We start from the raw sequence: 14,693 nt of genomic DNA, 5'->3' as shown, positions 1-14,693 counted from the left end.
TATTTAACTATTGACACTTTTTCTCTTAAATCCCTTAAAAGATACGCAATTCCGCTAATCTTAAGATCACTGAATCACCAAAAAATGACTCAACATAACTAACCCACTACAGGGGAATCCTCCATTACAATAATTCAGGTATTCTCTAAACACATAACTTGCGCATGCTTAACCGTTTACAAGAAAAACTCAGAAAAAGAATCTCCTCAACTAGTTTGATTAAAGCGTGGCTTTATTGAAAAAAAAACTTTAGCAAGAATGTATGTGAAGAATGTGTATTCAATCATTTATTTGCTGCTCTTACTATGCCAGTGCAGTGATTAACGCTCCTGTGAACCTTTACGTTTTAGTATTCGAACTTTTGCTTCGGAACAGAGTCAACCAATGCCTTGCAACAGATGTTTGAGAAAAAAGTAGTGAGAAAATGAGATAAATTGCATATGCGTATGTATTTGTTTTTTAAACGCTAAACGCACTAATCAGCACTATTCGTACATACATATTGTTGTTAGTTTTGTAATATCATTTAACAAACAGACATACATACATACATTTATGTTATTCTTTTTCAATGAGTTCAATGTGTGTGGGGCAAAAGAAGCGCATGCTGGCGCTCCACATAAGCGTATGTTAGACATACTCTACAATAACTTTAATACATATGTATTTGTATATGTATATGTATATATATGTATGAGATTATGCTGCATGAGCGGTTGCACAAAGATTATTTAATATTCGTTTAATGCTGGTGCATATGGGTGTGCTTGGGTGTATAGTTGCATGTTTGTGTGTGAGTGTGTGTAATTACAACATTCTAAACACTATCGCCTAATTAATTATAATAGCTTTAATTTGCGTTAATATTATGTTGCTTTGCTATACATACAAACATTGAGTATCTAAATATAATAATGTGTATATTTCTAAGTATATAAGTTATAGGAATAAATTAACATTACATGCAATGCCACAGAGCGCTTTTCGTTTTTTCGTGTTTTTTTGTGTTTGTTTTTTTTTTTTTGGAATAGACGCTGTCCCAACAAAACAAATTCTAAACAATTGCATTATCATATTTGCTATATTTACATACAAACAGTTATCGGTTTATGCGTATAGGTTGCGTTATGTCATTGTAATATGTATAAGTAATTCTAAGTCTGCTTGTTTTTGCTTTGCTTCGTTTTTGACCGACAAGTCGATAGCAGTTATCATATATATATACTATATAATATATATGTTTGTAAAGTTTTGTTTTTTTAAGTAATAATATTGCATTCGTTTAAGCATAGTGTGTGTATGCGTGTGATTATGTATGATTATTGTGGCCTACGGCAGCGCGCATAATAATTCATATAAGTTTTTGTTGGTTTTGTATTTCAAATTAAATTTATGTAAAACAGCCATACAAATCGCAGTTCCTTATTGTAGCAAAAAATTTAAGTTTTTCTTGTAAGCCTTAGCACACCAGCAGGATAATACTGTGGTATCAGTATGTATTCGGGCAGTGGGCGTCGCGGTGTACAACGCTGCTGCGCCTGGCGTATAATATTGGCGATTTTACCTGCAGCAAATTAAATTTTGATAAAGCATAGACTATAAGAAAAGTAAAAAAACAAATATTTACCCAAAACATTCGCTTCGACAAAACGTTTGTCTAAATGCTGGAGTACGCTGAGATTCTTTGTGCGCACCCACTGCTGCAGTATATCGGCGACTTTAAGCGGCACAAATGTTGTTGTGTTGTCCTTCGAGTCCTTGGTAGGCATAAATAGATATTTATTAAAATTTTAAATATGAAAAATAAGAAAAAACGATAACTGCGGTTGCACCGAAGCTTATTATAAACAAATAATAAAGTTTTCTATACAGTACAGAATTTGTATGGCAGCTATATGCTACTGTGGTCCGATCCGAACAATTTTTTTAGAGATTGTACCGTGGCCTTAAAAAATAATACAGGTAAAATATCGTGAAAATATCTCGGTATATGAAAAAGTTTTCCATGCAAGAACTTGATTTTTGTCGCTCAGTTTGTATGACAGCTATATGCTAAAGTGGCCCGATAATAACAATTCCGACAAATAAGCAGCTTCTTGGGAGCAAAAATACGTGGGCGAAATTTCAGAACGATATCTCAAAACTTGAGCGAATAGTTCGCGCATATACAGACAGACGTACATAGCTAAATCGCTTCAATTCGTCACGCTGTTCATTTATATATATTATATATATATGACGTTTCCTTCAACGAGTTACAAATATCGTGGCAAACTACATATATATAGGGTATACAGATATTTGTATGCGACAAACTCCATTATTTAAAGGTTTAAACTCCATTAGGAATAGCGCGGTTACCTGTTGAAATTCCACCGCCACCTGCTGCCGCGTAGCCAGCTCAATTAAACGCTTCAGTTTTGGATGGTTGCCGTGTTTCTTCGATTCGTGCAACAGCAGATGCTTTAAGTCCTTGAATTCCTTCAAGCATTTCTGTTTGTCTAGCATTGTGAATATTTGCGTTGCTGTTGTTGTTGTTATTGTAGTCGTTGTAGCAGTATTCGAGACATAATTAAGATGCGATTTGATCAGTTCCAAATTATATGATACATGAAGTTTATCCTAAACAAGAAATAAAAATTAAAAAAAAAAGTTCAATTATTTTCGTAATTTGCACTCACCAGTGCCTGCACTAGCAACTCCTCGCTTAAATTTAAAGTCGGAACTGTAACAGTTTCCTTTTCAGTCAGTAGTAAGTTTTTCAACAGCTGCAATGAGTTTAAATATTAATTATTATTATTCACCACACGCACACACACACTAGCATTTGCTAAACACTCACAAGCTCGTTGTCAAAGCCGCTGTCAGCCGCAGCCGTGCGTCTTAGCTGCGACGCATCCTCCTCACTTTTAAATTGTTGCAACACCTCAGCGTCGCAGGTGCGCGCACGCACACGAGTACGCACGCGCGGTTTCATTTTTAACTTTGGATCACCAGCGCACGGTCCGCTATCATCACAACTAACACTGTCGCCCAGCCACCGGTCGTCCTTCATCATGCGTATATCCCGAAAGGCCGAGCTAGCCCAGTCCACACAGCGCGGCTGCAAGTAATCGCCGATTGCTGTGCCGAGCATGCACTCATCGTGGGCGTCACGCAGTATCAATGGCGAACCGCTGCGACAGCGTGGTGTTCCCGCCGACGTGCCAAGTGTAGCGCGCTTGAAGAGCGCTATGCTGCTGCTGCTGCGCTTGCGACAACGTGTACAATCATTCGTGTCGATGGCCTTGCCGATTGTGTTTGCAAGAAATTCCTTTTCCAAACAATCCAGACACGTGTCGTCGTTCACGCTCAGATCGTCGCAGTCGTTGGTTGGCGCTGCATTGGCTGTGTTGCTGACTAGATGAGTTTCGGTGTGCATGCAATTATCGGTGCTCATGCCGACCTTGGGCGCGGAGCAGCGAAACTCGGCGCAGCTGGCGCTCCGCTCGTCGAAGCTTGTGCTATTACAAAGCGTTGTGAGAGCATATGTTGAGCGCAGCGAATTGCGCGATTTCGATGAATTTTTGGAAGATGTGGACGAGGATGTAGAAAATGTAGAGAATCGTTTCGGTTTGGCGCCTATGTAAGAAAAGAAAATATTTAAGCTCAAGTTGTTGATTTATAAATGTAAATAAGCTTTTAACACACCTGTCACTTTCAATTGACTGCACTTGCCCTCCTCCTTGGCGTGTAGTAGATCACGTCCGAAATTCGAGAGTAACGCATTGGGCAGCGAGTGTGCGGCGTTAAGCACTTTGCTGGTTGACACAGCATCCACTGTATCGTCCGCCATGCCCAGCGCAGATGCGCGATCGCTTTGTACATGCTCGTAAGCATCGCTGTCGCCATTCTCGCCCTTTATCTGATCTAAATGCATGGTTATTCGCGCAAAGTTCTTACTGAGCATTAGTTGGGATTGCAGCGTTTTAGCGGGTGGCGGTGGCAAACTATCATCGATTGGAGAACTGAAAAGTAGCCTTTGCGCAGCCGCAGCGCCATTGCTGTAGTGTCCTAGCGTCGCTGAATGTCGGCCACTTAAATGGCAGGCATCGCGTTGCATTAGAAAAGCATCGGCGTGTCCGGGTGCCGTCTCCACGGAACCGTACTCTACCTCCGATAAGGGGTCCGGTTCAAAATCCATTTCAAGAAAGTCCGTTTCATCATCAGCCATGCAGGTATTCCCAGTGCCATGCCCACGTCCGGAAATAGTATCTAGTGCGAGATCAAAATCGGCGCCATCTCCGCGATACGCGTAAACACAATCATCCGAATTAAGCGAAATCTCCTCCGCGTCAACATCCACATCGTCTACGTCATCATCGCCTTCTAATAGCAGTAAATCATCGCCATAGTAATTATCACTCGCGTAACTCAGATTTTCGGTGGAGTTGTTGAGAGAGGCGCTACGCGATACTGCTCCAGCTGCAGCCGCGGCTGCTGAGAATACATCAAAAGTGCAAGCATGGAAATCGCTAGGCGTAGCAGCAGCAGCAGCTGATGCTGCCATTGTATCCTGTGGTGCTGCAGCTGTGTCTACGGTGACGCCAGTCCCACCATTTAACTGCAAAGTTTGCAATAATTATTGAGCTAAAAATATTGATAAAAAAATTCAATAATTTTCAAACCTTTAACTCTGTACCGCCGTTAATTTTGGACGTGGCAACTGCCAGGCTCATGCTTTCTGTCATGCCAAAGCCTGGGCGTACAACCCCAACTGTTTTGCTGTCACAACCGTCCACTTCACCCCCATCACCACCACCACCAGCATTTATTTGGCCGATGCCGGTACATGACGCATCTGTTGTCACATTTGCCAACGCTACGGTCGCAATGCTTGCTGTGGCCGTCATCGCTGTCGTTGTTGTTATGCCGACATTGCACTTGCTTTGCACATCCGTTGTATGATTATTGTTGTTATTGTTTATATGTTGTTGGCCGCAAGACAACCAGCTGGTGCTGCTACCGCCGACACTGCTACTACCACCGAGACAATTGCATTCACCCTGCACCGCTGCAAAAGCCTTGGTTGCCACAAAGCCAGCGCCTACATGCGTCGATTGGTTACAGCGACCACCACTTAAGTTTTCTGTGTCAGAATTATTTTTGAATAGAGTACCATTACTACCGCTTGAGTTACGCCCTTGCAAATTTTCCATCGCCACCGTTGAGGACGTTAGCTAAGCTGAATGGGTTACGTTAGTAAATAAGATAAAGATTGTCCTTCACACAACTTGGCAATGGACCCACAATTCCTTATAGAAAACTACTTCTGCTATATTCTTCCTATTTTTTGCTATTTCTGTTTACCTTCAGTCTGTCTAAGGTCTCTACGCCGTGGTTTTTCTGTGGCCGCTGCGTATTTAACTTTTTCGATTTGTTCATTACCACTTAGTCACAATCGATGAAAGTTTAGTTGTTTCGTACTGGTTTTAACTTTTCAACATTTTCTTTGTTTTTGTATGGTATTCTTTTATTGCGAGAAGCGAAAAAATTTTCCTATGCATAAAAGTCGAAAACAGCAACAACTTTGACAGAATGTTTTGCGACTCGTTTGCTTTGTCCTATTCTTGTTAGCTTACAATGTTGCCATACCACAAACAAACTGAGCAGGGATTATATTCGGCCGTTATTGAGATTAAAAACAGTTACATTAATTAATAAAGAGCATTGTAGTAATTTGTAAAAATATGTTAGAATGTATTTATTTTACTTATTGTTTTAAATTTTTATTTGAATTAAAGCTTAATTAAAGTTTAAAGAAAAATTCTTATATTCTCTTCTGATATGTTGAATATGGTAACGCTTGCAATCTGTTTGTTTTTCAAATTGACCGCCGACGAAGAATATTAACAAGAGATAATATCAGTTAATGTTAATAATATATTTTAGAGTAAAAATATATTTTATAAAAAACGCAAATGGTGGGGCAATTAATTTGAGCTATTTTCATATTGAAAACTAAGGATATAAATAATCAAAATACATATATAAATATTGCTTCTGTTCGCAAATTGTTACATGTAAGACTAATTTTCGTAATTACTTTTGATCAAAATCACATGTACTGCTTATTTGCTTTTCTTATAGCTTTTTGCGAATGTCTTCATATTCTTTTCGTGGTGCAGTCAAAACATGGATTCCCCGTGTGGAGGAACAAATTGAACCGCAAATCGTAACAGATTCCAAACAGGTGAGTTAAAAGAAAACACGAAGAATGACCTTGAAACACCTAACCGCAATTTTTTTGTTACATAGCAGCTACAAATTAGTAAGAGCGCGCAACAGTTAAACTCAGATCCCGCGAGTTATAAATGGAGTGTAAAACAACTGATGCGTCTCCTACGCCTCTATGGGGCGCATCACTGCCTTTGGGACACACGTCATCCTGACAATAGAAATCGCAAATTGCGTAAAGCAGCACTTATTGATATTACTGCGGCTATGGGGGAAGGTAGTACTTGTGCGCAGGTCTTGCAAAAAATCAATGTTTTGCGAGCTACTTATAGGTACGAAAAACGGCGCATCAAGCAGCGCATACGCAGAGGCATTGGCGCCAAAACAAAACTCAAGTGGTTCGCATTAGCAGATTCCTTTCTGAGAAATGTGCCCAGGTCCGAGATAAATAAAAAGAAAGAGGTGCAGATGTGTGTTGATGCGATTATTATATAAACTTACACTTTTTTTTTTCGTTAAGGATGCTGATAGTGACTCAGATTTGGAAGATGCTGTAGTGTTTACTATTGAGTCGGAAGCGTTGATTTCTCTGTCGGATGACGAGTGTTTTCAAAACGATGATTCTAACATCAAAGTAAAGCTTGAAAAGGTAATGTTACGTATTTATTATTTCTTTGCATATGCATACATAAAGCACCAAACAATATCAGCTCTGAAAGTTCTCCGTCTTGGCCTCTTTCATTATACTTTCGCTTTTGTCATTTAAACACAATTTCATTTCATCATTACTGTCCATTTTTGAAATTTGGAAAAATAGCTCAGTTAACACAAACCCATTCTTTGTTCAGGATAGCAAATGTTTATCAACTGTTAGCTCTGCTGAGGACCTTAGCCCACCACTACGTAAACGTGAAGAAATGTCTACAAGTGTAAAACGGAAATGGACTACTCACGAGTCCTTGCAATTTATTTTTCTGTTACGCTCTTATCCTCTGCTTTGGCAGTTGGACATAAACGACCCCTTAGCAATATATCAACAGGCAGAACAGCACGAAAAAGCGCTCGAAGAGATTTCCCATACGATGCAATTGCCAAAGCAACGCTTGCGCAGACGCTTAGAAACTTTTCTGGCCACCTACCGACTGGAGATAGAAGCAATCAAACAAGACAGCCAGCACAAACCGAGTTTGGCCTGGTGGCCCATGGTAGAGGAGTACTTAGAGACCCCACAATTGGCGCAATTTAGTACCAATAAAAACATAGAAGAGGATAACAAGCGGAAGTTTAATGAAATGAAGTCATTAGAGACTTCAACAACTGATGTTCATACTTATCAATCAAACGACGCCTTATACTTGAGTGCGCCAGCATCTCCCAGTGTGTCGCAAATTTTTTCACCAGCTTCGCCTGCGAACAATGAGGATAGCATTAGCCTCAACGACGCTTACGCCGCGAAGCAGCAAAATTTTACCAATCCACCCTTGAAACTCATTTGGAATGGCCTCGAAGACGACTTGCTCGAGGGTAAATGGTCGCTTAAGCATTCAGTGAAGTTTTTACGACTCTATGGTGCACATCGCTGCCTGTGGGATCTCAATGACCCTGACTATCGCTCACGTGAAATGCGTGCGGCTGCTATCGAGGATATAGCCGCGGCTATGGGTTATGGCCTGGACGCAGATTATGTGGCAAAAAAAATAAAAATCTTTCGCATTACATATATGCAGCATCGCAAGCGTATGCTTGAGGCTATTAAGCAGAATAGAGCGCCGGACATACAGCTGCGTTGGTTCCCCTTGGCCGATAGCTTTTTACGGCCACACATCGGCTTGCGTTCGATCAAAGAGCAAGAGCGCGAAATGCCGCAATTCGATTTTCAATATGTTTATGCGAATCTAAATTTAATTGATCCCAGTCTGCTGGCGGATCTCAAGTGAAGCTTAGGCTAGAAATAATTTCAATAAAAACTTGTAATTTAAGAACATCATTGTATATTTTCTTCGATTACTCCTTCCTTGTACAAAAATATATGTTTACAAGCATTGATCATCACTAAGCCACGTCTTCATTGAACTCCTCGGTTCCCTTCAACTCCACAACCGATGCTAGTGGCCTTAATCTTTTATCTTTCAATTGTTGCCCCCGTTTTGCTATGCAAACTTTTCCCGCCTTTCTGATGCGCTCAATATCCTGTTTGGTACCATAGATTTTCGACGGCTTGCCACAACCGCAGGGGCAAACCACAATACCCACCTTACCGGGTGGCAATTTGATCTTTGGTTTCGCACCACTAGATGTGGGACCCTCAGCTAATGTCTCGTTTGTGCTACGCTGTGCTATTAGCGTTGGCTCTCTGTGATGTACGTTCGCGGTTCTCTCACTCGGCTGGCTACGGCCACGTTGTTCCAGTGTTTTCGATATGCTTCGAGGACCACGAAATTGTAGCATTGTGCTGATGTCACTGCCTCCAGCACCGGGATAGCGAAATGCCTCGTTCTTCCACACATTTCTCGGTTCTTTACGCTTATCTGACTTACGCTCATGTGATCGGGTTTGCTGTACCTTGGGTGGCAATTCTGGATATGATTCGAACGTAAAGTTGTCTTTCATATCGCGCTGTCCTTGACTGGGTTGATGCCGCTGCTGGGATGATTGCCGCTGTAGGTGACGTGGCAACATGTCACGCCGACTCAAACGTTCTGTAAATTGTTCAACAAAAGGATCGTCTACACCAAATCTTCTGTAGTCCATTAAATATGGAACATTTTCGGGTGGATGTTTTAGTGCCAAACTCGTGCCTCTCGTGGGCGTTCGTTCGTTACTTCTTGCGCGTGTGGAATGCGGTGTCCCAGCGTACGGTGAAACATGTTGACTAGTGTATGGTGTAACGCGACGGCTGGAGTGTGGCGAGTGCTGGTGGGAGGTATATGGCGTGTTTGGATGGCTGGAATATGGTGTTGTAGCGCGAGTGGAGTATGGTGTGGCGGTGTGACTGGAGTAGTGTGTATCCAAGCGATTAGAATACGGTGAAGTGGGTCGAGTGGAGTGTGGTGTACCGGCGCGTGTTGAATATGGTGTATTGTTGCGTGTAGAATATGATGTGTTGCTACGTGTGGAATGTCCTGTACCTGGCCGACTAGAGCTTCGTGTTCGGGATATTCCTCTGCCACGTTGGTTAAGTTGTGACATGCTTGTACTATTTAAGCGACTTCTTGACTTTCTATTTAGCAAGGCAGATCTCCTAATCATCTCTTCTAGACATAATATGAGCGCCAGAAGCAGTAGCAACAAGCAAATCGCGACAAATGCACCAAACCAGAAAAGATTCTGTTGGAGAAAAGAATTATGGGAATACATTAAAGATAGAAATGGAAATTAGCTGAACAAGGAAGCGTGTAATTTAATTTTAGTTTTAATCTATATTCTAATTGAATTTGTACCAACTTTAAATAGCGCCTTAAGGTAGGCAACAATTTTTGAAATATCCATTGTTAAAAATACTTGCTAACGGTTTAGACATTTTACAAAGCTCATCCACTTTTACAAAGCACATACATTCTACGAGTAACTGTCATATTCTCCTAGCTCACCATCGATGGCACCAGACATTCACAAGCCGGCGTCTTTAGGGACTTGTAGAGCTGCGCTACGGGTTTACAGTCGGCAAGCTTTGCGCTCGCTGCATGAGATATACTTTTCCGCAGTTGTTCTTTGCCCGCATTGAAAATCGTACGCAAATTTTTCGATAATTCCGTGATGCCGTTGAAATCTCCCGTGCCATCACTATTGGCTTTCAGTTGAGTGGGTAGGTCCTGTAGCAATGCCTCGACGCGCCAAGTTGTTCTATATAACTTATCCATTTCGCTGGCCACTTGTCCATGCAGCGACAAAGCCATTGTGTTTCCAATAGCGTGTGTACAATTAAGCTCTTGCAAAGCTTTGTTTTTACTCAGTCGATTGGCATGCCAAATTAAAGCGAATGGTTCTATATTTTTAGGCGCATACACGGATACCTTTAACATTTCCACATATATGTCTTGTACTATGGTTTTGTTGATGCGAAACCGCTCAAAGTCCTCGGTGGAGCTCGGTTCCGTGGCTGTAGCGCGTTTAACACGCTTCGGCAGATTTTCTATCTCCCTCAAAGCTGCTTCGATACCACTCGTCCCAGTGTCGTAGATACTTTCGACACTCGTGTGATTGTCGTTTTCGAACATTACAGAGTTGCTTATGCAATCGTCGATTATGTCGGATCTGGCAGCATCGAGAATGCTGCAAAAGATAATATTTGTTTTGATAAATATTAAGTTTCATTAATTTTTAAGTCTAAATAAGGTATTTTTCCGAAAATTTACCGCTTTGCATCACATATTCCATCCTTTGCCACCATTCCATGCAGAAAGTAGTACATAATTGCCAGCACAAATACCAGATAGAACACAAATACAAAAGCTGCAGTGCTTTCGCGTAAAATATGAACGAAATTAAAAATATAAAATAGACAAAAACATAACTGCACCCATATTGACTTACGTCAGCGGCAAAATACTTCCAATCAATTTGCATTTGCGGCAATACAGTGAGCCGAGGTACCAAAGTGGCATGAATAGAAGTGCGAGGAAAACTATCTGAAAGGAATACGCTATAATGGGGGACCGGAAAAATTCGTGCTTCACCAAAACATTGCAAACATTGCGTCAATATATTCAATAGTCCAGCTCCCCACCTCTTTTCAATGGCCGCATAATCCTATATATTTCTCCGAAATCTCAAATCAAATAAGGCAACCTCTCATGGCTGTAATACATTAAGCTCAAAATCCCTTCAACCTTTACGGTCTCTTTTAGAAGCAAGACTAACCATCTACTTAGATCTAGCCCTTTCTACGATAGATTACTAGGCTCTCCGTCATTGATAATCTAATAAGTTGTATTTTGTAAATCTTATCATTGAAGAATTTGAAAGAGCTTTGAGAAATCTGAGAAGCACAGGTCCGTCGAAAATTGTTCTACTAGAAAGTCCAATAAACTAGCGATATGTTCGCGAGATGCTATCCATCAGTAAAGATTTTTCATAAATAGTTTTTTCTTTCTCACAATATGAGCACCTAAGGTCTTAACTGTGTATTCTGATGTACACTTTTGTTAAATTTAAAAAAGTAAGAATCATAAAAATAATCTTGGATTTTGGACTTCAAATATTAGAGAGATAAGATATAATAGAAAAAAATCGATAAAACTTCAGAACAAAAAATCAGTTCGGGTCTGCGAGCGTGCGTCAATTTCATTGAAATATAAAAATCGTTTTATACTTACCAACATCACTAATATGCTTACAAAATATCCAAAGGTTATCAGGGTATCCGAAAACTCGATATATCCAGCGCCCTTTGAGACATCACGCAGGTTTTCTTTAAGTTCATACATCTTATTTGCGCTCTGCTGCAAACTAGTGCCTAAAATGAAGGTTGTAGCAATTTCTCGCAAGCATTACAGAACTTTAGTTTTCGTACCGAGTGCCGCTAATTTAGTTTCCACATTTCTTAAAATTGTATCGAAGGCATTTGCGAGTTCCAGACTTCTATCGTTCTTTTTGACATGTTGCGACAGCATATCGTCCGATAAGGTTACAAGTTCTCGATAATAGCTATAGAATGCGCGATTCTGTTGCATAACCTGGGGTACCAAAGGCAGCGTATTTGTGGAAAAAATTAATTTATGTTTATAAAACGCAATCTGTAGGATTTACCTTGTATACGACATTTGCGAAATCTTCTCTCACTCTTCGTACCGATTGCAAAGCCTTCCGACTCTCCATAGTATTTACGATTCTCGCGAATCTCGTCGCATTTGTGTCATAATAGCGCCAAGCTAAAAATTTAAGACATTTTTTTTTTGTTTGAAAGTACTTTTGGGATTTCTGGGTCTCGGCAGATCAATAAAATGTCAAATAGAAACTGTAAAATTTTTTTAAAAGATTTAGTGAAAACTGCAAACCCGAATTGCAACAAATTGCAGTAACCTTTAGTTTCTCTGAAAAAATATGCTCGGACTTCGAGAAATTATTATAAAGAGACTCCCCTAACATGACTAACTTCTTCTTCTTTCAAGTACAAAAAAAAAAACTCCTTAAATGGATTGATAATCTACCCTTATGTTGACTTTATGTCGAATTACAAGAAAAAGCTCGTCAAAGTCCCTGTTAAAGTTTGGCTCTCTTTTGATTACTACTGAGTTTACTTACAGTCCAAGAAATACAACATATAGGCATTACAGTGGGCGAATGTCTGCAATAATTCATTAATATCATTTTTGTAGTTCCCAAGATCCAAATTGTTTACGCTTCGAAAGCTTTCGCCCAAATATGGTTGAACTTTTTCTGCAAAGAATTACCTTAAACTTGCAAAGAAAGCTTTCAAATAAAAAGTACTCAAATACTTTCAACGACGCGGTGAAATTTGGCCGAGATTTGATTGACGTTCTCTAAAGGGCGTGCAAAGTTGACATTGTCCATATTGCTTATGATGTCATTGATGCTTTCGTCGGCAAGCCTCAGACGCCAAGCGCGATCTTCTTTCGTTTTCCGTATATTTTTATTCGCGGTGAGCATTATAGCAATAGAAAAGCTTAAATGTTAAAAAAAAATGCATAAATGAGTTGCCTGAGAAGCTTATATGTTAAAAAAGTGACTTACAGTAAGAACACGCAAGTTATCACGATCAAAACATAACACATGCAAAACCACATGCTCAATTCTTTACTGATTTCATTGTTCAAGTAGCGATAAAGCGGCGTGCCCACCCTCCAACGATATATGGCATATACAATGCTGTAAATTTATTTCAAATAATAAAATTCTATAAAAAGTGTATGTTACTCACCCGCAAATAGTTACCGAAATCCCTAAAATGAGCAGATAAACCAAAAGTGGATAGTATGATAACAGTGGCAGAAAGTCAGCATTGCGAAAGCGTTCACCATAACCCACACTAGTGGCGTAACCTGCGAGAAAAATTTATTTGCAATGAGAGCTACTTTCTTAAACGTTTTTTAGGGCTTTTAAGCTGTTGAAGGCTACTTTTAGGCGCTCAAGCTTATGCTGCAACTGCACCTACCATCTGGCAACTCATCTGCCGCGGATAGCCCAACAAAAGCATCGCCTATGCTATACATCCATCCTGGGGAGCAACTGCTTGGCTTCTTTCCGCGCGCTAAGGTCAGTTCAAAGCTCCTGGCAATGTTATCGTTTTCCCACATGATTTAGAATATATATATTTATTTCAGTTTTATTTTCTTTTCACTAGGTATTTCCATAAACATACATCTTAGTCCCTTTTTTCTATTCACAATTTCAGAAATCTTAACTCCAATTTATTTTCTAAATATTTTGATTTTTTTCGTTAAAATAAATGCACTATATAATTTTTATACTATGTTCACACACAACAATAGCTAATACAACCACAATGATTATGAATTACAAGCTTAATATTTATTTAAAAATTGTAATTTCTGAAATTAGTTTTGAAAAATTTTACATTCGATTTGGCATTGAAGCATACAAAACGAAATTTCAAAAATGTTTGTATTGTCTTCTTGTTGTCTTCTAATAATTTGGGATTTTTTTTTTAAATTTTGTAATATGAAATAGGGTGTTCATGTTTGGAAAATGTCAGCTTGTGTTGAGTTGATGAATAATTTCGTATTTTTATATAAAAAAAATTTTAAAATACTTTTAAACAAATAATTTATTTAAGTTTAGGCTATAAAATATTTATTATAATATAATATATAGTATATAATGGAAACACTTAATATTTTTAATAGTGATTGGTTTGCCTTGCGATATAATGATTTCAATTATGAACTAGTGAAACACTCACTTAATATATATCTATAATTATAAGTGTATTCAAGTGAGAGTGAATGAAAAAAAATCGTTTTGGTGATGAAAAATGGATACATTGCGAAAACCCTGATCGAAAAAAATGAAATGAAACCTGACCAACCAGCCAAATCAACGGCAAAGCCGAATAGCCGTGACGCTAAGATAATGCTTTTTGCTTGGTGAGATCAGAAGGTCTTGTTGTATTGTGAACTTCTAACACCGTATAAAACCATCAATGTGGAAGGCTGTCGACAACAATTCATCAAATTTAAGATAAGCGATTGCTGAAAAACGTCCAGAATTTGCAACTAGGCATGAGGAAATAATTTTCCATCATGACAATATTTGCCCTCATATTGCAAGACCGGTTAAAAACTATTTGGAAAACAGCAGCTGGGAAGTTTTGGCTCACCCGCCTTAAAGCCCAGACTTTGCCCCTTTTGACTATTATTTGTTCCGTTCGATGCATAACGTCCTCGCTGGAGTACGGTTAACATTAGAATAAAGTATCAAAAGTTAGCTTCATTCTTTCTTGACCGCCAAACCAGTGTAGTTCTCTTGTGTTGGAATCAACAAATTGCCAGAAAAAT

General features: G+C 39.4%; 3 protein-coding genes across 5 annotated transcripts; 1 reads left to right on the top strand and 2 right to left on the bottom strand.

Moving 5' to 3' along the window:
- Nucleotides 1-425: 425 nt before the first annotated feature.
- On the bottom strand, nt 426-5,583 carry LOC106621905 (uncharacterized). Its single transcript, XM_036360023.2, has 8 exons — nt 5,350-5,583; nt 4,668-5,224; nt 3,691-4,603; nt 2,843-3,621; nt 2,682-2,768; nt 2,362-2,622; nt 1,628-1,757; nt 426-1,564 (listed from the first exon to the last, which is right to left on the bottom strand). The coding sequence occupies exons 2-8, from the start codon at nt 5,196-5,198 to the stop codon at nt 1,440-1,442; spliced, it is 2,826 nt and encodes a 941-aa protein (XP_036215916.2). The 5' UTR covers nt 5,199-5,224; nt 5,350-5,583; the 3' UTR covers nt 426-1,439.
- A 276-nt stretch (nt 5,584-5,859) lies between these two features.
- Nucleotides 5,860-8,198, top strand: LOC106626235 (uncharacterized). 3 transcript variants are annotated; one of them, XM_036360020.2, is made up of 5 exons: nt 5,860-6,062; nt 6,130-6,232; nt 6,301-6,678; nt 6,737-6,865; nt 7,065-8,198. In XM_036360020.2, the coding sequence occupies exons 2-5, from the start codon at nt 6,140-6,142 to the stop codon at nt 8,151-8,153; spliced, it is 1,689 nt and encodes a 562-aa protein (XP_036215913.2). In that variant the 5' UTR covers nt 5,860-6,062; nt 6,130-6,139; the 3' UTR covers nt 8,154-8,198. The 3 variants fall into 3 exon arrangements, with proteins under 3 accessions (XP_036215913.2, XP_036215912.2, XP_069963326.1); XM_036360019.2 differs by having other exon boundaries at nt 6,298-6,678; XM_070107225.1 differs by having other exon boundaries at nt 5,870-5,963; nt 6,298-6,678.
- On the bottom strand, nt 8,185-13,728 carry LOC106621898 (uncharacterized). Its single transcript, XM_036360014.2, has 12 exons — nt 13,331-13,728; nt 13,097-13,217; nt 12,910-13,044; nt 12,654-12,841; nt 12,460-12,594; nt 11,965-12,086; nt 11,729-11,891; nt 11,532-11,671; nt 10,750-10,844; nt 10,572-10,676; nt 9,807-10,488; nt 8,185-9,543 (listed from the first exon to the last, which is right to left on the bottom strand). Exons 1-12 carry the CDS (start codon nt 13,470-13,472, stop codon nt 8,269-8,271), a joined length of 3,303 nt encoding a protein of 1,100 aa, XP_036215907.2. The 5' UTR covers nt 13,473-13,728; the 3' UTR covers nt 8,185-8,268.
- Between the last annotated feature and the right edge of the window lie 965 nt (nt 13,729-14,693).

The sequence above is a fragment of the Bactrocera oleae genome, chromosome 3 (genome assembly GCF_042242935.1).
Source record: "Bactrocera oleae isolate idBacOlea1 chromosome 3, idBacOlea1, whole genome shotgun sequence".
NCBI lineage: Eukaryota > Metazoa > Arthropoda > Insecta > Diptera > Tephritidae > Bactrocera > Bactrocera oleae.
The sequence above is the reverse complement of the archived record's forward strand: the minus strand, read 5'-3'. Positions and strand labels throughout refer to the sequence as shown.

Excerpts from the sequence above, each read along its gene's own strand:
- LOC106626235 (XM_036360019.2), top strand. The coding sequence starts at position 6,140 with ATGTCTTCATATTCTTTTCGTGGTGCAGTCAAAACATGGATTCCCCGT. Across the intron at positions 6,679-6,736 it reads AGATAAATAAAAAGAAAGAG|GATGCTGATAGTGACTCAGA; the intron begins GTGCAGATGTGT and ends TTTTTCGTTAAG. Across the intron at positions 6,866-7,064 it reads TCAAAGTAAAGCTTGAAAAG|GATAGCAAATGTTTATCAAC; the intron begins GTAATGTTACGT and ends TTCTTTGTTCAG.
- LOC106621905 (XM_036360023.2), bottom strand. The coding sequence starts at position 5,198 with ATGGAAAATTTGCAAGGGCGTAACTCAAGCGGTAGTAATGGTACTCTA. Across the intron at positions 2,623-2,681 it reads AGTTGCTAGTGCAGGCACTG|GATAAACTTCATGTATCATA; the intron begins GTGAGTGCAAAT and ends TTTCTTGTTTAG. Across the intron at positions 1,565-1,627 it reads TGTCGAAGCGAATGTTTTGG|GTAAAATCGCCAATATTATA; the intron begins GTAAATATTTGT and ends AATTTGCTGCAG.
- LOC106621898 (XM_036360014.2), bottom strand. The coding sequence starts at position 13,472 with ATGTGGGAAAACGATAACATTGCCAGGAGCTTTGAACTGACCTTAGCG. Across the intron at positions 12,842-12,909 it reads ATAACTTGCGTGTTCTTACT|CTTTTCTATTGCTATAATGC; the intron begins GTAAGTCACTTT and ends TTAACATTTAAG. Across the intron at positions 10,677-10,749 it reads GGAAGTATTTTGCCGCTGAC|CACTGCAGCTTTTGTATTTG; the intron begins GTAAGTCAATAT and ends TTTACGCGAAAG.